Source organism: Eleutherodactylus coqui, chromosome 1 (assembly GCF_035609145.1).
Source record: "Eleutherodactylus coqui strain aEleCoq1 chromosome 1, aEleCoq1.hap1, whole genome shotgun sequence".
Taxonomy (NCBI): Eukaryota; Metazoa; Chordata; class Amphibia; order Anura; family Eleutherodactylidae; genus Eleutherodactylus; species Eleutherodactylus coqui.
Genome location: NC_089837.1, coordinates 33,745,974 through 33,770,552, shown reverse-complemented (window position 1 = coordinate 33,770,552; position 24,579 = coordinate 33,745,974). Strand labels below are relative to the sequence as shown.

At 44.2% G+C, this 24,579-nt stretch overlaps 1 protein-coding gene across 2 annotated transcripts in view; it reads left to right on the top strand.

Annotated features, from left to right (window-relative positions):
• The window catches only part of EFR3B (EFR3 homolog B), a 137,743-nt gene that overhangs the window by 91,012 nt on the left and 22,152 nt on the right, over positions 1–24,579 (top strand). For both annotated transcript variants that reach the window (XR_010791111.1, XM_066594749.1), the window contains exons 6-13: positions 2,952–3,101; positions 8,778–8,912; positions 9,199–9,277; positions 10,804–10,939; positions 11,185–11,346; positions 19,072–19,183; positions 20,801–20,852; positions 22,734–22,906. Coding sequence is in view for 1 of the 2 variants with exons in the window: in XM_066594749.1 (XP_066450846.1) it covers positions 2,952–3,101; positions 8,778–8,912; positions 9,199–9,277; positions 10,804–10,939; positions 11,185–11,346; positions 19,072–19,183; positions 20,801–20,852; positions 22,734–22,906 (999 nt within the window). In the remaining variant the exon portion in view is untranslated. The remainder of the gene's footprint in view (positions 1–2,951; positions 3,102–8,777; positions 8,913–9,198; positions 9,278–10,803; positions 10,940–11,184; positions 11,347–19,071; positions 19,184–20,800; positions 20,853–22,733; positions 22,907–24,579) is intronic.

Below are 24,579 nucleotides of genomic sequence, written 5' to 3'. Positions count from 1 at the left end.
GTGTCTAGTGGATTGGTGCACAGTCTCTAACTTGCAGGGGTTTAGTTTCACAGTTCTTGGTGTCCTCCTGGATTCCCAGGTTTGCACCCATTGGTTAGATGTTGAGTGGTTTAATGGAGCTCAGTGTTCCGGATCTTGCTGACCCGGTCCCTGGTGTCCACTGATTTAGTCTTGTTTGTCCGGAATAATCTGATTCCTTGGCATCCAGTGGTTTAGTGTCACATTCCCAGACGTCATGCAGTTTAAGGCCATATTCCCTGGTGCCTGGTGGACTGGTAACTCAGTTTCTAATTGAGGTATTCAGCTTCACAGGTCTTGGGGTCAGCTGGTTTTCAGTCTTATTTTGTGTGGTCCAATAGTTAAGTGTCCTGGTCCCTGAAGTTTATTGCTTTGGGTCTCAGTAGGTAAAGTCATTTAATGATACAATCCCCGGGGGCCAGCAGGTTGGAGTTCCGGCTTCTGGTAGTTTTAAATGACCTATTTTTCATGACCGTAACAATGCTTGCATAGGGTATATTTTTCTGGCAAAAAGGAGTTTGATATACCCAGGACATTGTGCCACCTAATCGTGAGGTCAGTTAGTTGGTCTGCCTGTCTGTCTTCTCATATCAAAGTCCAAGAAGCTTTATTGGCAGAGCCACATAAACATTGTAAGAAAAAATACATATTACACTGATAGACAATCTACCTGTATTCTGCTCATGCAGAAAGCCGCCAGATAGCAGCATACCCGCATCAAAACAGCTCAGTACATAAATACAGCACCCGAACCAAGACCATAACATAAATACAGCACCTGAACCAAGCCCATAACATAAATACAGCACCCGAACCAAGCCCATAACATAAATACAGCACCCGAACCAAGCCCATAACATAAATACAGCACCCGAACCAGCCCATAACATAAATACAGCACCCGGACCAAGCGCATAACATAAATACAGCACCCGAACCAAGCGCATAACATAAATACAGCACCCGAACCAAGCGCATAACATAAATACAGCACCCGAACCAAGCGCATAACATAAATACAGCACCCGAACCAAGCCCATAACATAAATACAGCACCCGAACCAAGCCCATAACATAAATACAGCACCCGGACGAAGCCCATAACATAAATACAGCACCCGAACCAAGCCCATAACATAAATACAGCACCCGAACCAAGCCCATAACATAAATACAGCACCCGAACCAAGCCCATAACATAAATACAGCACTCGAACCAAGCCCATAACATAAATACAGCACCCAAACTAAGCCCATAACATAAATACAGCACCAGAACCAAGGTCATGTTATAAATACTGTATTGTACCTGAATTTAGATCAGTAATAGTAACCTTAGTACATAGACACAATACCAAAACGAAACTCAGTACATAAATACAAGTGCAGAACTAAGTGATTATCTTTGGGGCGCTGATGGACTGACAGCAGCGCCTCAGAATACAAGAGGGGAGGAGATAGATCCAAGGGGACGATTTATGTAGATCCACAGGACACAGGACACTGCCACACGGAGGGTAGGCAGACTTAAAGAGGAAGATCGGCCCTAGCTTACATCTGCCTGGTGCGCTCCCCTACAAGCTGGTGATCGGCACCCTGTGTAACCACATGGGTTGCACTTCTTCCGGCCGGCAATGAACATTATTGAGGGTTAAAGGCCGAGAGTTTGGGGGATAAACACACATCAGAAGTAAAGAGTATAGAAGTCAATGGCATATCATACTCATATTCTCCGTCTGTCTGTCTATCTATCTCATATCTATCTATCTATCTATCTATCTATCTATCTATCTATCTATCTATCTATCTATCTATCTCCTATCTATCTATCTATCTATCTATCTATCTATCTATCTATCTATCTATCTATCTCACATCTATCTATCTCATATCTATCTATCTATCTTTCTATCTATCTCATATCTATCTCATATCTATCTATCTATCTATCTATCTCTCTCATATCTATCTATCTCATATCTATCTATCTATCTATCTATCTATCTATCTATCTATCTATCTATCTATCTATCTATCTGTCTATCTATCTGTCTATCTATCTCATATCTATCTCATATCTATCTCATATCTATCTATCTATCTATCTATCTATCTATCTATCTATCTCTCTCATATCTATTTATCTATCTATCTATCTATCTATCTATCTATCTATCTCATATCTATCTATCTATCTATCTCATATCTATCTATCTATCTATCTATCTATCTATCTATCTATCTATCTATCTATCTATCTATCTATCTATCTCATATCTATCTCATATCTATCTATCTATCTATCTATCTATCTATCTATCTATCTATCTATCTATCTATCTATCTATCTATCTATCTATCTCCTATCTATCTATCTATCTATCTATCTCATATCTATCTATCTATCTATCTATCTATCTATCTATCTATCTATCTATCTATCTATCTATCTATCTATCTATCTATCTATCTATCTGTCTATCTATCTGTCTATCTATCTCATATCTATCTCATATCTATCTCATATCTATCTATCTATCTCTCTCATATCTATTTATCTATCTATCTATCTATCTATCTATCTATCTATCTATCTATCTATCTATCTATCTATCTATCTATCTCATATCTATCTATCTATCTATCTCATATCTATCTATCTATCTATCTATCTATCTATCTATCTATCTATCTATCTATCTCATATCTATCTCATATCTATCTATCTATCTATCTATCTATCTATCTATCTATCTATCTATCTATCTATCTATCTCCTATCTATCTATCTATCTATCTCATATCTATCTATCTATCTATCTCCTATCTATCTATCTATCTATTTCTTCTTTATATTATTTGATCCGCCTGACAGTTCTATTTTATGTCTTAGATCTTCGTATTAATCTCTCTTGTATTCTTGTTGTTTCAAGGATCCGAATGGCAGGAATTAAAGGCCTTCAGGGAGTCGTCAGGAAAACCGTTAATGACGAACTTCAGGCCAACATCTGGGATCCCCAACACATGGATAAGATTGTGCCATCATTACTTTATAACCTCCAGCAGGTGGAAGAAACAGAAAGGTGATGCATTACACCAGCGGGGGAAGTAGATTAGTCGCCATAGTTCGGCCACACCTTAAGACTCCTGGCCTCACCGGTATAGTTCTGGTTCCATATGGTATTTCTATTGATATGGTGGTATAAGCAAGCTTACAAACCGAGGGCCTCTACCTTTAATTGCCTTCCACCTAGCCTATAGTTATCTCTGGATGGCTTTATGTGGCTCCTGACTGGCGCTGAGCTCTACTTTTAAACAGATCAGTTCTTGTCATCCTTACTCATTGTTTCAGAATCTACATACATTTTCCTGTGTTGCTGTACTTATCTTGTAATGATTATGGTCACACCATGTCTTTTCACCATTTACATCCACATCTTTTTGGTGGCTGCTACTTGGAGTCAATGCTAACAGGCACATCCCTCACAGATTATCTGACAACATATGATGTTTAGTAATACGCTATGGAAGATATTTTTAATACATCAAGATATTTTTTATACATCAAGGAGACAATGCTGCAAAAATGAACCAATCAGAGTGTACTTTTTTGCAGACACTGAAGCAGCAGACAGCTATAAGACACCTTAAAGGGGGTATCTGAATTATGAAAGGGCAGCCTAAGGGGTCCCCCATAGTGTAAAATAACAAACCAGTTGATACAACTCTCCACTTCCCCACTCGTCCCCCGCCGTCGGCTCCGATTTCCCTGCTGACGTCATCCTGCGCTACAAAGCAATTGTCACTGAACTCTGTCATTGGCAGTGGCGGGTTTACTGCATACCACAGGCTGACCGAAGCCTGTAAACTAACAACATAGCAGAGTCTGGAGCTGCCAGCAGGGAATGAGTGAGGAGCGGAGAGAGGTGAGTATCAGCTTTTTTTATTTTACACCATGAGGACCCCTTAGGCAACCCTTTCATAACTCGGACAACCCCTTTAAATTTTATATTCCTTACCATGGACTATGTTATAGTATGCATTGTGCAGACACTGAACTAGCAGGGAATGATAGGGAGAAGTAAAGTCCTGCTGTTCCTCTGATGAAGAACTTCATAGTATAGCTTGTGCAGACAATGAGCCAGCAGACAGCTGTAGAATATGTGAAATACTGCAGTTTCTGCAATGAACCTTATTAGAGTGGGCCTTGTGCAGACACTGAACCAGAAGAGAATTAGAGAAAATGTAAAATCGTGCTGTTTATATGAAGAACCACATCAGGGTTTGCTTTGTGGAGTATGTGATATACAGCAGTTTCCACAGTCGACCTCATTACACTATGCTTTGTTTAGACACTGAACCAGCAGGGAACTATAAAGAGAGGTAAGTCTTGTGCAGACACTGAACCAGCAGGGAATTAGAGAAAATGTAAAAACCTACTGTTTATATGATAAACCACATAGGGTATACTTTGTGCAGCCACAGAACTAGCAGATAACTGTAGGGTATGTTAAATCAGGCTGCTTCCACAGTCAACCTCATTACACTATGCTTTGTACAGACACTGAACCAGCAGGGAACTATAAAGAGAGGTAAGATACTGCACTTTCCACAAGGACCCACATTATAATATTATGCTTTGTGTAGACACTGAACTAACGGGACTAGAAAGAAAATTAAAATCCTGCAGTTCTTCTGGTGAACCATGTCAGAATGTGCTTTGTGTAGACACTGAACCTGCAGACTCCTGCAGGGCATGAGAAACCATGCACACCCCACAATAAATATCACTGAAGTAAGTTCTGTGCAGACACTGAACCAGCAGGATACTAAAATGGGAGATGTGAAATCCTGCAGGCAACCACAATACACCACTTAAAAACCCATGCACACACCAATACCCTGTGCAGATCCATAGGCATGCGACACTCCGCCATATAGTGCTTTTGTGAGGCACCATATTCTCCCCTTGAAGTGATGCCCATTTGTTCGGCATGCGATGGAGTATTATGCATGCGGAGCATCGGACATGGAGGTTCAGTATGTGCCCAAAGCAAGCTATTAGCGCCATATTGTAGTTCTGTATGGGTCTGTAATACAGTCATGTGTATGAGCTCTTAGTGAATGCTTTTTGCAGACACTGAACAAGCAGGGGTCTATAGAGAGATAAGCAGTTGTCACGCTACTATGTAAAGCAGCAGAATTGTGCATGCAGCTCTGGATATGACTGATGTATAAGACATAATAACTCAAGATCTGGACAAGATAAGTGAAGCAGACGATATGCAGAGTTACTCAGCATCATATTAGGGCGCTCGAACTTCCAGCGGTTCTCCGCTGATTACCGGCCGCCATCTGGTCTTCTCATTCTGTTAGGCCACGTGCCACTAGAAACCTATGGAAAATCACTGCATGTACTGGACACTTTTAGACTGACACTCGGACATGGAGCTCCACCAAGAGACCACCATTACTAATACTATCTGCTATTTTGTTTTGACCTGACCCTGGTCTCAGCTGCTCAGGTACTAACTAGTCCTTATATTCTGCCTTCTGCTCCTTTTCTGCACTCTTTGCACTCATTCTTGTCTTTTTTTGCTTGTGCTTGTTCAGCCACTCTTCTTCTTTTTCTTCTTCTGTACTTGTTTATTTCTTGCATCCGTAGCTCTGTCGGTTCTCCTCTGTATATGAACCTGTGTGCCTTACCCGTCTCATCCTTCACCATTGTCCTGGGTGAAGCTAAGACCTGGCAGCCACAGAGTACTGGAGGGATTATCCTGAAGGGAAAAGGGGCTGTCCTAGGTGGAAGAGCCTTGAGGTACGTCCTCAGGTCCTCAGGACGGTCTTGTGTTTGTCTCCATCATGTAGGCCATCACTGCTTGTACTTTCTGATTGTCCATTTTCTCCGGTTATATGTCCCTGATTCTGATGTGGACCCTTCCTTGGTTTTGAATGTCTTAAGCTGCCCATACGCTCAAGATAGAAGTCAGCCACAGTGCCCAATTTGAACATTTCGGCCAACTTCTAGTAAGAGATCTTATATGCAAGATGTTGAACCCATGATAGATTAACAACATTCCCTTCTATACAACTCCCTGTTGGCAAACCTACATGTGAAGGTGCACAAGATGGGGAAAAAAAATAAATCTATGATCCAGATCTCCTAAAAAAATGGATGTTCTTGTGTTCCTCAGTCTTGTCTAGTGTAGTGGAGCTCCACTCAGACCCACTCTTTACTGGCTTCTATGGCCCATTTGGAAAGATTTAGGGATGTCCTCTTGGCCATGAGGTTTGAGCAAATTCTTCTTTCCAAAGAGCTTGAGACAAGCTGAAGTTGGTTGTGTTGTGCCCAGTCTCCTAGAGCAAAAGCGAGGGTGATAGATGGCACAATAACTATTAAGTCTGCCTCAAGCACCATGCAAAGAGGCCACATGAAGAAGAGGACAGTCCTGTGTCTTGAAGAGGGCAGTGTTAGGAGATCTTACACACATTAGATGCTCAAGAACATTTCCTTCCATGTGTCTCTATGGTGGCCAACGTACATGTGAAGGTTCACAAAATGGGGGGAAAAAATCAATCAATGATCCGACAACCCCTCCCTCCCCCTCCCAGAAAAGATGGATGGTTCTTGGATTGATTGGAGGTTTTACTAAAGTAGACAAGACTGGAAACACAACTGTTTCACCACCTTGGCAGCCCATTTGAGAAGGTATAGGTGGAGTACTCTTGATCATTGGGTTTCACCCAGTATCACTTCTGATAGAGCTCAGGACAAGCCAAAGGTGACTGTGTCGTGTTCAACATCCCTAGAGCAAGATGTCGGTCACACATGGCCAAATAACTCTAAGTCCATCCCAAGCACCATGCAAAGAGGACAGTCCTATGTCTTGAAGGACTGCTATAAGAGATTTGCCAATGCCATGACTATAAGGAGCCATAATATGTTTATGAGTTCAAGATGATGAATTTTTCGAGCCAACTATTGGTAGGAGATCTTATATGTAAGATGCTTAACCCATGATAGATCAAGAACGTTTCCTTCAATGCATCTCTCTGTTGGTAAACCTACATGTGAAGGTGCACAAGATGGAAAAAAGAAATATAAATTTATGATCCAAACCCCCTCCACCAAAAATAGAAGGTTCTCAGTCTGGTCTACTGTACTGGTGCCTCAACTCAACCCAACTCATTTGGCCTCAGCAGACAAGATTTAGGGGCGTCCTCTTAGCTCTGGGATTTGGCCCAACAGAGCACAAGACAAGTCAATGCTGATTATATCATGCTCAACCCATGTAGAGTAAGAAGCAGGTGGCATATGGAGCAATAACCCCAGGTTATCCCAAACACTGTGCAAAGAGGCCTCACGAAGTAGAAGACAACCCTGTGTCTTCTAAAGGGGACTGTCATGGCATGACTGGGACTATAAGGGTCCATGATGTTGGGAATATTTTTAGGGTTGCTATCCACAAAAAGATCTCATGGCCAATTATCCATACGACTTCTACCTATGTGTATGGACAGTTTATGATTAGCCACCTTCTGCTCCGGATGACTGTTTGGTGTCCCTCTTGCCTTCCCTACCTCTTGCCATCTTCTTCACTAAATCTCCTTCCACTTCTTACTGACATATTTTTGTTCAAAAAGACCTTCAAAGCTTCCGTCTTTGTTTTATTCCATTTTCTTTCTATTTGTAGAGCTTTCCAAAGAAGTCACACGCAGAGCCGTCCTCTTCAGACAAGTTCTTAAAATTCTAGTTCATGGTTTAAGAGAAAGCTGGGTGACGATGGCGGCCATATTGGTCACCAGCTTAGAATTTTTGAGCAACTTGCCCAAAGAGGACGAGGACATTGGAGATTTTACACGAATAACCCAATGGTTCAGTCTTAGCTAGAATTCGCCTACCTGGGGTCTGTCGCTGCTGCGCGGCCCCAGAGGTGGTTACCCCATTTGCAGCTGTCCTCCTTTCCTGCATCAAAGCATGAGAACCAGGTTGTCAACCATCATCGTGTCTAAACTTAATTACCGGCTCTGCAGGTTGCAGTTATGTATCTTGAGCCCCCGCAGAGTCTGTAATTGGCTGCATGAAAAATTAAAGTGCAATTCCGACCTCTGTTGAAATTCAAAGTGCATGATCTGCACCGTAAGCTGGAGGAGGGGAAATGAGGGACAGCGAATGAATACCCCATGGATAACAGTATGGGAACGGGGCTGTCAACCCATGTTGGGGTCGCTAAAAGTGCTTCTAAATCCCCCCTAGAATTACAGCTCTTAGCCCTACGGTTGTGTATTCGAGTCAGCCCTGACTATCTGATCACAGAGGGTCTTACTTATTGGCACTGCAGCGAATGAGACCCCCCTATGATCAGCTGTTATCAGTGGGGGATCCACAGTAAAAACATCATGTAGTACTCCAAAGCAAGTGCTACTTTTTGCATCACCCTTCTGCATGGCTATTGTGTTATCGCCATATGGAAAGGGTCATCTAATGGGGACAGCGCCTCAAAATTAACGGTGCCAGACTGAGGTCCCAATCTGGACCTTGCCCAAAGCATCCCTCTTTTATGCTGCAGTCATGCACGGGTGGAATTGCCCTTTGAATCCATTTGTGCATTTATGCCAACATATGCTGCATTGTGCCAACCATCTATAAAAAAAAGCAAAAAACAAAAAAAAAAACTCTATAGAAAACTCCTCACACTGGATTATTGTGAGTAAACAGTGACACCTTGTGGTCATAATGGTTCTTTTCATACTTTCAGTCGGTCACCATCACCGCTGCAGAACACAGAGAAAGAGAAGGAAATCCCAGCAGAACTGGCCGAGCGCTGCCTGAGGGAGCTGCTGGGGAGGGCGGCCTACGGGAACATCAAGAACGCCATCAAACCTGTACTCATGTGAGCATACCGCCACTCATTCATCAGCATGTGGGCCATTTCCCCCCAAGATGGAGAGATGTGACTGATTTATGTTGTCCCTTTAAAAGGGGGAGGGGCCGACCTGTCATCTGATGTATCATTTCCTTATCATCCAATGTATCAGTTATATGGATGTTCAGCTGCTGTACAGAATTCCTTCCACATACAAGAAGTTTCTAAAGTGTTACATATAGTAATCTGATGTCATATAAATGCCCCCTCCTGGCCACATGTGGGACTGACTCTTTAATTTGCATTTCTTCAGGCACCTTGATAACCATTCCCTGTGGGAGCCCAAGGTCTTTGCCATAAGATGTTTTAAGATCATCATGTACTCAATACAGGTAAGAACCGAACATACGGTAATCACTAGTAATGAGATAAGCTCAAGATTAGAGGGGTCAAAGGAGTTAACTACTACAGCTACTACCGTGTTTCCCCCTAAAATAAGACTCTGTCTTATATTAAATTTTACCTCAAAAGAGGCACAGTGTCTTATTTTCGAGGGTAGGGGGCGCATACTCACCTCGCAGCCGGCGCCTGTGTTCCCAGCGATGGTTTCCCCGGCGGTGCGGCGGGCTGCTCTGTAATGCCCCCCACTGTCATCTCTCTCTGGTAAACAGGGCTTTGAATTCTCCCAACTCCAGGAAGTAAGCGCTGTGATTGGATCGAGCACCAGCCAATCCCAGCTGGAGCTCGATCATTCACAGCCATTCAGTGAATGACATCACTGAATGGCTTTGATTGGTTTATCAAGCGCTGGCTGTGATTGGCTGGCGTTCAATCCAATCACAGCCGGAGACCATAGCTGGGGACACAGACGCCGGCCATGAGGTGAGTATTGTGTGTTTTTTTTACCTAGTGTAGCTAGGTCTTATTTTTGGAGGGCGCTTATATTTCAAGCGTCCCCTGAAAACAGGGTTGGACTTATTTTTGGAGTAGGTCTTATTTTCAGGGAAACACAGTATCAGCAGGAAAGGCCATCAATATTAAGGTCCATTTACACGCAAAAACAATCTTTCAAACGATTGAAAGATTGACAGTTTTAGCAATCGTTTTGGATAAAGTGTTAATAGACACAAATGTCCATTAACACTTTATAATCCTCATTTGCATGTAAAAGGGTCTCCAGGAGCTGTTTGCAGAGCACAGCATGTGGTCTGAGCTCTGCACACAGCTCCATTGTTCTGGCACGAGCTGTCGGCAGAATACAATGTTATCTCCGACTCCCGTGGAGAACACAGCGTGCGGTCCTTGTTAGCTCTCTCGGGCTGAAGGATGGATTTTAGGCTCACTTTAAAATCCTTGTTCAGCCGAAGAGTGAATGATGACAACTTTTACACGCAATGATTCTCGCTCATATACCATCATTTGAATGAATTTTGATAGATAACAGTTGCGTGTAAATGGGCCTTTAGACTGTTTGCTGGTCAGTGTGTTCATGCAGTGAACTGATTTCTACAGGAAGTAGATGGGTCTGTTACCACTGCAGTGGCCAGGCTTGGTATTGCAGACCAAGTTCCCTTTCTCTTCAATGTGAGCTGGGGCTGCAATACCAAGCCTGGCCACTGCACTGAGAACAGAGCTGTCTGCTTCCTGCAGGAAACAGCTCAGTGCACAAAGCCCAGTGAACAGCTGATTTGTGTGGGGCCCTGGCAATGTACCACTGTCAATCTACTATTGATGACCCATCCTGCTGATAGGCCATAAACAGTTTACAATTGGGCAACCGTTTTAAATGTAATTAATGATTTCAGTGTTATGAATGGAGACCCTTTTGACGGTATCCATATCTCCGCTCACTCAATTTTCCCAATTCTAATGTGAATTCACGCTAAAACTGATGCACCAAAAACTTGTCACTTTCCAGCCGCAGCATTCTCACCTGGTGATACAGCAACTACTGAGCCACCTAGATGCCAACAGTAAAAGTGCCGCCACTGTCCGGGCTGGCATTGTGGAGGTGCTGTCTGAAGCCGCTGTGATTGCAGCCACTGGATCAGTGGGTATGTATCTCAGTGTATGACTACTTCAGTATGTTTACGGATGTAGCTGAGTTCTGTTGATCATCTAGTGGTGTAGTGTAGACAGTGAACTGGAAACCATTGACAGCACTATGTAAGTTGCTATATGCAGGCTCATCCCTTCTTCATGGACAGGTTGAGCACTGCTACATACAGCCTTCCAGGTTCTCCCTCCCTGGTGTGGTGCAGTAATGTAGATTACATGTCCGTGTCTGTGCCGTCTGCAGGTCCCACAGTGCTGGAAGTGTTTAACACGCTGCTCAGACAGCTACGGCTAAGTATTGACTATGAGCTGACTGGCAGCTACGACTCAGCGGTCAACATCGGGACCAAGATAATCAAGGAGCACGAGGAGAGGATGTTCCAGGAGGCCGTCATCAAAACCATAGGTATATGGCGGTAATACAACACATCATGTGACGACCTCTAATCTACCTGTACCATTATGTGACTACCTTCTGGTCTACCTGTACTATACATGACCTCTTGTCTACCTGTACATCATGTGACTGACCTCTAGTCTACAAGTACATCATGTGACTGACCTGTAATCTGCCTGCACTTCATGTGACTAACCTCTAGCCTGCCTGTACATCATATGACTGACCTCTAGTCTGCCTGCACTTCATGTGACTGACCTCTTGTCTACCTGTACATCGTGTGACTGACCTTTAGCCTGCCTGCACTTCATGTGACTGACCTCTAGCCTAACTGTACATCATGTGACTGACCTCTAGCCTACATGTACCTCTACCCCTAGTCTACCTGTACATCACATGACTGACCTCTAGTCTACCTGTACATCACATGACTGATCTCTAGTCTACCTGTACATCATGTGATGGACCTCTAGCCTACCTGTACTTCATATGATTTATTTCTAGTCTACCTGTACAGCCACATACCAGATCATAATGTGGCTGACCTGTAGTCTGTCTGTACATCCTGTGGCTGACCTCTAGTCTAGCTGTACTTCATGAGATTGACACCTAGTATACCGGGACTTTGCATGGAAGACCCATAGTCTGTCCATACTTCATGTGCCTGACATCTTGTGGCTGACCTGTAGTGTACCTGTATTTCAAGTGACTGACCTGCAGTCTATCGATACTTCATGTGACTGACCTCTAGTCTATTTGTACATCACATGACTGGCCTCTAGTCTACTTGTATTTAGGGTGACTGGCCTCTAGCCTAACTGTACTTCATGTGACTGATCTTTTGTCTACCTGTACTTAGGGTGACTGACCTCTAGTCTACTTGTACTTAGGGTGACTGACCACTAGCCTAACAGTACTTCATGTGACTGACCTCTAGTCTACCTGTACTTCATGTGACTGACCTCTAGTCTACCTGTACTTCGGGTGACTGACCTCTAGTCTACCTGTACTTCGGGTGACTAACCTCTAGTCTATCTGTAAGTCATGTGACTGACTTCTAGTCTACCTGTACTTCTGGTGACTGACCTCTAGTCTATCTGTAAGTCATGTGACTGACCTCTAGTCTACCTGTACTTCTGGTGACTGACCTCTAGTCTATCTGTAAGTCATGTGACTGACCTCTAGTCTATTTGTACATCACATGACTGACCTCAAGTCTATCTGTAAGTCATGTGACTGACCTCTAGTCTATCTGTAAGTCATGTGACTGACCTCTAGCCTAACTGTACTTCATGTGACTGACCTCTAGTCTATTTGTACATCACATGAGTGACCTCTAGTCTACTTGTACTTATGGTGACTGGCCTCTAGCCTAACTGTACTTCATGTGACTGATCTTTTGTCTACCTGTACATAGTGTGACTGACCTCTAGTCTATCTGTAAGTCATGTGACTGATCTTTTGTCTACCTGTACATTGTGTGACTGACCTCTAGTCTACAGATAGTCCCTGACTTGCGAACAGGTTCCGTTCCAGGAGCCTGTTCGCAAGTCGATTTGTTTGCAAGTCCGAACAAATGTTTGTATGGAGCGGGATCGCGGGTGGATCCCGCTCCATACAACGTCGGGTGCCGGCTGTTCTTACAGCGGGCACCCGGCGGCAGGAGTACCGACAAGCCGCGCCGCTCGTCAGAACTGTTAACACTTTAAATACCGCTCTGACAGCGGTATTTAGAGTGTTAACAGTTCTGACGAGCGGCGCGGTTCGTCGGAACTGCTGCCGCCGGGTGCCCGCTGTAAGAAACAGCCTGCACCCGACGTTCAGGGGGCCCGTACAGCGTCCCACGATGAGAGCGCACAGCTTGATACGCGCTCTGCATAGACAGCCCTAGGGCCTTTCAGAAGGCCCCCGGCTGCCTAGCAACCGCACAGTGTCCCGCGATGTGACCGGACTGGGTTCTATCAGGCTTGATAGAAGCCTGCCCGGTCCCTGCACAGTATGATGTAATGCCATAGCATTACATCATACCGTGCAGGACAGATAGTTTGTATCTAGCGAAATTCGTAAGTCGAATGTTCGCAAGTAGGGGACTATCTGTACTTGTACTTAGGGTGACTGACCACTAGCCTAACAGTACTTCATGTGACTGACCTCTAGTCTACCTGTACTTCATGTGACTGACCTCTAGTCTACCTGTACTTCGGGTGACTGACCTCTAGTCTACCTGTACTTCGGGTGACTGACCTCTAGTCTACCTGTACTTCATGTGACTGACCTCTAGTCTACCTGTACTTCATGTGACTGACCTCTAGTCTACCTGTACTTCGGGTGACTGACCTCTAGTCTATCTGTAAGTCATGTGACTGACCTCTAGTCTACCTGTACTTCATGTGACTGACCTCTAGTCTATCTGTAAGTCATGTGATTGACCTCTAGTCTATCTGTAAGTCATGTGACTGACCTCTAGTCTACCTGTACTTCATGTGACTGACCTCTAGTCTACCTGTACTTCATGTGACTGACCTCTAGTCTACCTGTACTTCGGGTGACTGACCTCTAGTCTATCTGTAAGTCATGTGATTGACCTCTAGTCTATCTGTAAGTCATGTGACTGACCTCTAGTCTATCTGTAAGTCATGTGACTGACCTCTAGTCTACCTGTACTTCATGTGACTGACCTCTAGTCTACCTGTACTTCATGTGACTGACCTTTAGTCTACCTGTACTTCGGGTGACTGACCTCTAGTCTATCTGTAAGTCATGTGACTGACCTCTAGTCTACCTGTTCTTCATGTGACTGACCTCTAGTCTACCTGTACTTCATGTGACTGACCTCTAGTCTACCTGTACTTCGGGTGACTGACCTCTAGTCTATCTGTAAGTCATGTGATTGACCTCTAGTCTATCTGTAAGTCATGTGATTGACCTCTAGTCTATCTGTAAGTCATGTGACTGACCTCTATTCTACCTATGCTTCGGGTGACTGACCTCTAGCCTAACTGTACTTCGGGTGACTGACCTCTAGTCTATCTGTAAGTCATGTGACTGACCTCTAGTCTATCTGTAAGTCATGTGACTGACCTCTAGTCTACCTGTACTTCATGTGACTGACCTCTAGTCTACCTGTACTTCATGTGACTGACCTTTAGTCTACCTGTACTTCGGGTGACTGACCTCTAGTCTATCTGTAAGTCATGTGACTGACCTCTAGTCTACCTGTTCTTCATGTGACTGACCTCTAGTCTACCTGTACTTCATGTGACTGACCTCTAGTCTACCTGTACTTCGGGTGACTGACCTCTAGTCTATCTGTAAGTCATGTGATTGACCTCTAGTCTATCTGTAAGTCATGTGATTGACCTCTAGTCTATCTGTAAGTCATGTGACTGACCTCTAGTCTACCTGTACTTCATGTGACTGACCTCTAGTCTACCTGTACTTCATGTGACTGACCTCTAGTCTACCTGTACTTCGGGTGACTGACCTCTAGTCTATCTGTAAGTCATGTGATTGACCTCTAGTCTATCTGTAAGTCATGTGATTGACCTCTAGTCTATCTGTAAGTCATGTGACTGACCTCTATTCTACCTATGCTTCGGGTGACTGACCTCTAGCCTAACTGTACTTCGGGTGACTGACCTCTAGTCTATCTGTAAGTCATGTGACTGACCTCTAGTCTATCTGTAAGTCATGTGACTGACCTCTAGTCTTCCTGTACTTTGGGTGACTGACCTCTAGTCTATCTGTAAGTCATGTGACTGACCTCTAGTCTACCTGTACTTTGGGTGACTGACCTCTAGTCTATCTGTAAGTCATGTGACTGACCTCTAGTCTATCTGTAAGTCATGTGACTGACCTCTAGTCTATCTGTAAGTCATGTGACTGACCTCTAGTCTATCTGTAAGTCATGTGACTGACCTCTAGTCTATCTGTAAGTCATGTGACTGACCTCTAGTCTATCTGTAAGTCATGTGACTGACCTCTAGTCTACCTGTACTTCATGTGACTGACCTCTAGTCTACCTGTACTTCATGTGACTGACCTCTAGTCTACCTGTACTTCATGTGACTGACCTCTAGTCTACCTGTACTTCATGTGACTGACCTCTAGTCTACCTGTACTTCATGTGACTGACCTCTAGTCTACCTGTACTTCATGTGACTGACCTCTAGTCTACCTGTACTTCATGTGACTGACCTCTAGTCTACCTGTACTTCATGTGACTGACCTCTAGTCTATCTGTACTTCATGTGACTGACCTTTAGTCTACCTGTACTTCGGGTGACTGACCTCTAGTCTATCTGTAAGTCATGTGACTGACCTCTAGTCTACCTGTTCTTCATGTGACTGACCTCTAGTCTACCTGTACTTCATGTGACTGACCTCTAGTCTACCTGTACTTCGGGTGACTGACCTCTAGTCTATCTGTAAGTCATGTGATTGACCTCTAGTCTATCTGTAAGTCATGTGATTGACCTCTAGTCTATCTGTAAGTCATGTGACTGACCTCTAGTCTACCTGTACTTCATGTGACTGACCTCTAGTCTACCTGTACTTCATGTGACTGACCTCTAGTCTACCTGTACTTCGGGTGACTGACCTCTAGTCTATCTGTAAGTCATGTGATTGACCTCTAGTCTATCTGTAAGTCATGTGATTGACCTCTAGTCTATCTGTAAGTCATGTGACTGACCTCTATTCTACCTATGCTTCGGGTGACTGACCTCTAGCCTAACTGTACTTCGGGTGACTGACCTCTAGTCTATCTGTAAGTCATGTGACTGACCTCTAGTCTATCTGTAAGTCATGTGACTGACCTCTAGTCTACCTGTACTTCATGTGACTGACCTCTAGTCTACCTGTACTTCATGTGACTGACCTTTAGTCTACCTGTACTTCGGGTGACTGACCTCTAGTCTATCTGTAAGTCATGTGACTGACCTCTAGTCTACCTGTTCTTCATGTGACTGACCTCTAGTCTACCTGTACTTCATGTGACTGACCTCTAGTCTACCTGTACTTCGGGTGACTGACCTCTAGTCTATCTGTAAGTCATGTGATTGACCTCTAGTCTATCTGTAAGTCATGTGATTGACCTCTAGTCTATCTGTAAGTCATGTGACTGACCTCTAGTCTACCTGTACTTCATGTGACTGACCTCTAGTCTACCTGTACTTCATGTGACTGACCTCTAGTCTACCTGTACTTCGGGTGACTGACCTCTAGTCTATCTGTAAGTCATGTGATTGACCTCTAGTCTATCTGTAAGTCATGTGATTGACCTCTAGTCTATCTGTAAGTCATGTGACTGACCTCTATTCTACCTATGCTTCGGGTGACTGACCTCTAGCCTAACTGTACTTCGGGTGACTGACCTCTAGTCTATCTGTAAGTCATGTGACTGACCTCTAGTCTATCTGTAAGTCATGTGACTGACCTCTAGTCTTCCTGTACTTTGGGTGACTGACCTCTAGTCTATCTGTAAGTCATGTGACTGACCTCTAGTCTACCTGTACTTTGGGTGACTGACCTCTAGTCTATCTGTAAGTCATGTGACTGACCTCTAGTCTATCTGTAAGTCATGTGACTGACCTCTAGTCTATCTGTAAGTCATGTGACTGACCTCTAGTCTATCTGTAAGTCATGTGACTGACCTCTAGTCTATCTGTAAGTCATGTGACTGACCTCTAGTCTACCTGTACTTCATGTGACTGACCTCTAGTCTACCTGTACTTCATGTGACTGACCTCTAGTCTACCTGTACTTCATGTGACTGACCTCTAGTCTACCTGTACTTCATGTGACTGACCTCTAGTCTACCTGTACTTCATGTGACTGACCTCTAGTCTACCTGTACTTCATGTGACTGACCTCTAGTCTACCTGTACTTCATGTGACTGACCTCTAGTCTACCTGTACTTCATGTGACTGACCTCTAGTCTATCTGTACTTCATGTGACTGACCTCTAGTCTATCTGTATATCATGTGACTGACCTCTAGTCTGTCTGTATATCATGTGACTGAGTTTAATATTAACATGCTCAAACATTAAAAAGTGAAGAATAGTTACAACTCAGCAAAATGAAGACAGGCATGATATGCAGATTCTTCCTCCAGTAATGTGCCTTTAGCAGAGTCCAAACCACAGCACCCCCTACGTGCCACCAAACAAATTAATCAAGTATGCGCCAAAGTACAACTTCTTCCATGGACAATATTGATAATACTGAATACAATAATAATAATAAACTTTATTTGTATAGCGCCAACATATTCCGCAGCGCTTACATAGAGGGGGGGGGATACAGAAAGACGATACAAACATTACAAAACCACGGTTACATAGTAATCAATTGATGGAAACAGTAGGGGTGCGGGTCCTTCTCCAACGAGCTTACATACTACGAGTAATGGGGTGATACAGAAGGTAAAGGGGCTGGAGATGTGCGCGGTATGGCGAGGTGGACAGTGAGGGATGATATACACATAGACAATGGTCAGACATTTAGCCATGTGATGGCAGAATCGGTATGACTGCAGGAGTCAGTAGGTCAGGGAGCATGTTATCAGGCGGAGTACAGAGGGGTTTGTTTAGGGTAGCACGCCTGAAGTTCTGCGAGCCCTGGATTGCCCGGGTAGCCTTTGGTAGTGCGTTCCAGAGGACCGGTGCTGCTCTGGAGAAGTCTTGGAGGAGGGAATGAGAAGTTCGAATTAAAGGGGCGCTCAGTCTGGTTTCATTAGCAGAGCGGAGAGCCCGGGCTGGTTGATGGATTGAGATGAGGGAGGCGATATAGGGGGGCGCTGCACTGTGGGGGGCTTTGTGGATGAAGGTAGCGAGTTTAAACTGAATTTTGTATTTAACGGGCAGCCAGTGCAGTGACTGGCACAGGGCAGAGGCATCCGAGTACCGGCTGGACAGGAAGATGAGCCTGGCTGCCGTATTCAGGATGGATTGGAGGGGGTAGAGTCTGGTGCAGGGGAGGCCGATCAGCAACGAGTTGCAATAATTGAGCCGGGAGTGGATGAGGGCGACAATAAGCGTTTTTAACGCATCTATAGTGAGAAAAGAGCGGATTCTTGCGATGTTCTTGAGGTGCAGCTGACATGTTCGGGCCAGAGATTGGATGTAGGGGGTAAAAGAGAGATCAGCATCAAATATGACCCCAAGGCAGCAGGCGTGTTGTCTAGGAGTTATGGTGGCACCACACACTGAGATGGAGATGTCAGGAGGAGGTCGGTTAGTGGAGGGTGGAAATACCAGTAAGTCAGTTTTAGAGAGGTTTAGTTTTAGGTAGAGAGAGGACATGGTGTCAGAGACAGCGGACAGACAGCCGGTGATGTTCTGGAGTACAAGTGGTAATACTGAAGCAGTCAGTAGGTGTCATAACTCCCAAGTCTGTGTACATGGAGGATCTGCATTACTGGATTGCGGTATACTGTACTATGGAAAGATTGACTTGTTTATAAAAAAGAACCTCCAGCAGGGGGCACCAAATACACATATGTCCCAAATGAGCGCTCTGACTAGTACATTTCCCATTCCTTCCTTTCAATAGTGATTGCTCATGCAATGACAACGTTTTCTTGAAACCGAGGACTGGGTGGTGACTTGGACCCAATGTATTTCTACATGCAGCCGGCATCTATGCTGTCGGACCATCAATATGACTTTCATGATGTGGCTTTTTGTTACATAAAGTTAATTATGGGATGTCTGATGTGATGTTTTGCAGGATCATTTGCCAGCACCCTGCCTGCGTACCAGAGGTCGGAGGTCATGCTATTCATAATGGGAAAAGTGCCGCTTCCTTCAATGCATCATCCGATGGAGCATGGAAAAGCAGGGTAAGAGATGCCCTCTAGCGTGTGCCAGTGGTGAACCTTCATACCCACAGGTGATTGGCAGAGAGGACTGGCATGAGGAATGAGGTGTTTAGCCCTTTCATGAGCAGTAACCATGGATGCTCCTGCGTTCAGGTCACATTCTGCCCTTCTGGCATCTCCACTTTTAAAAAATCTGAAGTTCTGGCATTGCATATTTTTTTCTCTGATAGCATGCACCATTCAAGATAAATAATGCAACATTTTAAGAAATACAATTTTTTTTTGTTATGTAACAACTGAGAAAGTGTTTTTTTTTTTACTAGAAACTACCGTATTGCATTAGACTGTGTTTTGAAAGGCATCCTGATAAGACGTGCCACAGGAACATCTTAATAGGCAAATAATCATGGCAGCACAGGGGGCCTCCAGAAGCCATGACAGCCTGCAATCTCATCGTGGAGGGGTGCCATGTAAATTTTGATAGATCAGGACATTTAAACTCTGCTCCCAGAATCGACATTTTCGTCATGGTGGTTCGGGGTTTGTATGGAGGTGGTTCCAGGGCTCAATCCTGCGGATGCCGGCTGTTTCTTACAGTCAACACCCACCCGAAACAGCTCTGATCAACACCACTGCTAATCGCAGCTGTTAACCTTTTAAATACCCCAATCGATGAGATTGCGGGGTGCCATTGCAGATTGCCTGTGGCATGGCCTGATTGCCTGTGAAATCGCGGTATGATGTAATACTTTTGTATTACATCATACTGCACTTTTATAACGGTGCTTGCCAGAGTTCCCCCATAATAGTGCCAGTCACAGAGCTCTTACAATAAAGCTTCCCCCAGTTCCCACATGATAGTGACATCCGCAAGGCACTTGTAATATTTCCTGCCCTAGTTTCCACATAATAGTGCCTACCACATCGCTCCAGTAACCCTAAAGCTTTAGACCCAATGTCCATGGTCGGATTTCATTAACGAAATCCGCGCCGGTCACCTGCGCAGAAGAATCGACAATCAAGCCGCAGGTAGGGAAACATGGGCGTCCGCAAAAGAACTAAAGCATGCGGAATTGATTTTGGACCTTTTAGTACGGAAAAAAAATCGCAGCATGCTCCATTTCAGTGCAGATCCCGCATGGATGGCTTCCATTGAAGCCAATGGAAGCCGTCTGATCCGCAGCCCGTCCGCAATTGAATTGCAGACAGGCCGCGGATTCCATGGGAAAGCAGGAGTTTATTAAAAAAAAATCCTCCACTGCACATGTGCGGCGGTGCAGCAGCCAGTGATTCCGCACACATCTGCAGTGAAGGAAATAGACCGGTAAGTAGAAGACCCGCAGTGTCCTCAGCCGCAGGCAGGGTCGCATTCCGCTGCGGGCACCCGCATGCGGAATCCGATCCGCCTGTGGAAATAAGGCCCTAGTGTGAATGGCTGCAAGTGATGAACGCCTTCAGAGCTTCCCTCATCCCGTCAGGTCTCTTAACTTGAGTCAGTCTGTGATTGGCAAAGGCAAGAAAGGGGTACCCGGTGCTTCCCGTGACTCCAGTTCCGCCCCCTCTGTATTAGTACATTTGGGGGGATGCACTGTGGTTGTTTGTTGCAGACTAACCCGATTCTTCTTATTTACTACTCAGGGAAAGCAGGAACCGTCTGATCCAGATCATGCTGCTCAAGTCTCTCCTGCAGGTACTTACGTCACGACTATTTAGCCATAGAGGATCCACCATCGCTGTAGGGTTCAGAATGAGGGAGTCTTCTATCATACTGTCTTCTGAATCTTCAGTCGTCACCAAAACCTCGCAGTCACCTGTTGCTGGTGCTTTGTTGGCACTGGTTGGCACACTGTGGGCACTGTGTGGGGCTAGTTTGTGTTGAGCGAACACTGTTTCAGGTCGGTCTTTGCTGAAAGTTTGGTTTGGCGTGAACCCGAACCTTGAGCGTTTAGTCTCTACCTAACTTGCTAAAATTCTTTTTCCTCCTTCTTTTTTTCCTTCTTGTGAAAAAAGGAAAAAGAAGAAGGGGAAAGAGTCCATGTGCTGAGCCTTGTTTTTTTGTCTTTTCTTTAACCCCTTAATGACGCGGCCATTTTTCTTTTTCCATTCTCCTTTTTTCCTCCCCCCTTTAAAAAAATCGTAACTCCTTTATTTCTCCATCGCCGTCGCTGTATGAGGGCTTGTTTTTTGCGGGACGAGTTGTAGTTTTCATTGGGGCTATTTAAAGTACCATATAATGTACGGAAAAACTTTTAAAAAATTCTAAGTGGAGTAAAATGAAAAAAAAACCAAAACATCATTTTGCCATCTTTTAGTGCATCTTGCTTCTACGGCACACAAACGGCAACAAAAACGACATAACTTTATTCTATGGGTCGGTACGATTACTACAATACCAAACTTGTATAGTTTTTTTTTTAACTATACTACTCTTTTTTGTTTTCAAAGACATTACATTTTTTTCAATTATTTTCTGCGGTCATTTTGTGCGCGTGATAACGTTTTTATTTTTCTGTCGACGTAGTTCAGCGAGGGCTCATTTTTTGCAGGATGTCCTGTAGTTTCTGATAGCACCATTTTGGAATACATATGACTTTTTGATCGCTTTTTATTGCGTTTTTTCTGGGAGACAGGGTAACTAAAAAAGTGCATTTCTGGCGTTCTTTATTTTTTTTTGGACGACGTTCACCGTGCGGGAAAAATAATGCACTACTTTGATAGTTCGGACTTTTACGGACGCGGCGATACCAAATACATATTTTTATTTTCTGATTTAGATTTTTTAATATGGCAAAAGGGGGGTGATTTAAACTTTTACAACTTTTTTTATTTTTTTCAATTAAAAAAAACTTTATTGATTTTTTTTAACTTTACTTTGAAGTCCCCCTGGGGGACTTTAACATGCGATGCTTTGATCGCTCCTGCAGTATGACGTAATGCTATAGCATTACGTCATACTGCTTTTTGACAGGCAGTCTATCAAGCCACCTATTGCCCGCGGGTGTCAGCTGTTATAAACAGCTGACGCCCGCACTGTATGAAGAGAGGTTGCATTGCAACCTCTTTTCATACATACCCCGTGGCCGCAGAACGTACCGGTACGTCCTTGGCCGTGAAGGGTTAAAGACGCAGAAAAAAAGAATTGGGCTTGTTTCAGTTTAGGAAAAAACCCACAGAGCGAATACAGGGGCCACGCAGAGCTGCACTCATATGAAAAAAAACGTCTGTTTCGTACAGACGTAACACGGATGTTGTTTATATGCAAGCGTGTACTTAGCCTTAGGCCAGCTTCAAACGGCATTGGATTACTTTTCTGTAGCTGTAGCAGAGCTGAGTTTGCCATTTGGAACGACTATAGGCGATATGACATTCTGTAGATTCCCACAGATAAACCGACTGCATTACATTAACCCAGCGCACAACAGAAATAACACATTCAGCTCTGCTACATCTACAGTCGGTCACCTGTAGAGTCCTGTAATCTATAATGGTAGTCTTACTACTAATGATTGTGTGCAGACGTCTTGTAAAAGGGGCGGAGCTCTGACAACTTTTCTCTTTGTGACATTACAAGGTGTCCTTGGGATTCCAGTGCAGCAATATGCTGACCGCCTTACCCAGCTCCTTCCTGGACCCGCTGCTTTCCCCCACCCTGATGGAAGATGCAGAGTTAAGACTCTTCGTCTTGGAGATTCTCGTATCCTTGATTGATCGCCATGATAGCAGACACAAGTTTTCATCCATCAGGTACCTCGGGGGCGGGTCTATGGCAACCTCATGTTCATGAATATGATATCCACGTATGTGGCTCCGTATATTACTTTAACCCCTTAATGCCACAGGACGTAAGTTTACCGCTTGGCTGGGGAGTACATCCCACAGCGGGAGCTGGCTGTGACTGATAGAACATCGATTCCCGCTCTTAACTCCTAACATGATGCAATCGATGTACATCGCAGCATGTAAGGGGTTCACAGCGGGAGTGTGCTATGGGCTGCCATGACAAGCGGCCGTGATGCACTGGTGTAGGGACCAGACGACTCTGAAGGTCCCTGCCAACTCTATGTGTCTGCCACGGCCCGTGATTGCTATTGTGAGTGATATAGCATTGCTGCCCAGAAGTACTGCAATACATTATCATAGTGATCAGAGCATTTATGGTTCAAGTCCCATGTGGGGACGTAAAAAAATGTAAGAAAATCAAAACCGTTTTTAAAAAATGTGACAAAAAAGACCCTTTTTGGTTATGTTTAGGGATGAGTGAGCATACTCGCTAAAGCACTACTCGCTCGAGTAATGTGCCTTAGCCGAGTATCTCCCCGCTCGTCCCTGAAGATTCGGGAGCTGACAGGTGAGTTGCGGCGGGGAGCAGGGGAGAGCGGGCGGGAGAGAGGGAGAGAGAGATCTCCCCTCCGTTCCTCCCCGCTCTCCCCCGCAGCTCCCCGCCCCGCGCCAGCCCCCGAATCTTCAGGGATGAGCAGGGAGATACTCGTCATTACTCGAGTGAGTAGTGCCTTAGCAAGTATACTCGCTCATCCCTAGTTATGTTCCTTTGTATTAAAAAAATGTAAAAAGAAAAACACCCGTTTGATATCATTGTATCCGTAACAACCTGTACAATATATTGAACACACCATTTATCCTGCTTGGCAAAAATTGTAAAAAAAAAAAAAAACCCTAAAAAACACTCATGATCTTCATTTTGCCAAAAAACGCAATAAATGGGATAAAAAAGATTTATGTACCCCAAAATGGTAGCAATAAAAACTACCGCTCGTCACAGAAAAAAAAGCCCTCAAATAGCTCCATCTATGGGAAAATAAAGAAGGTATGGGACTTTGAATTCGAATATGTAAAAAAAGGGTTTTTATTGTGCAAAAGTGAAAAAAACCTAAAAAAATATTAATTTTGGAATTGTCATAACTGCAGAGAAAATGAGTCATGCCGTTTATGCTGCATAATTAACACTGTCAAAAAAAACAAACAATGTCAGAATTGATGCGTTTTCTCTCCCTGCACCTCCAAAAAAAATAATACAAGTTTTCCAATACATTATGTGTCCCCCAGAGTGGTACCAATACAAACTACAGCTCACCGCGCCAAAAAAAGCTGTCATACGACCATGAGGACGGACAAATAAAAAAGTTATGGTTTTTGAAATACCCCAAAAACGGATAAAACGCAGATGCAAAAAAAACCCACATACACAACAAAAATGCATAAAACCAGGAAACGCGTGCAAAACCAGGCAGTGAAACAGTTCTTTATACATGGACCTAAACCCATGTGAATGAGCCGGAAGACAACACTGCTCTTGTGAGGCAATTGAGGGATGCTGATGAGTTGCTATGCCATGGAGGTCTTACCGAGGGCCAGAGGTCTGCCTTATGTAAGAGCCTCTTTGCCCTGCTGAAAATGTT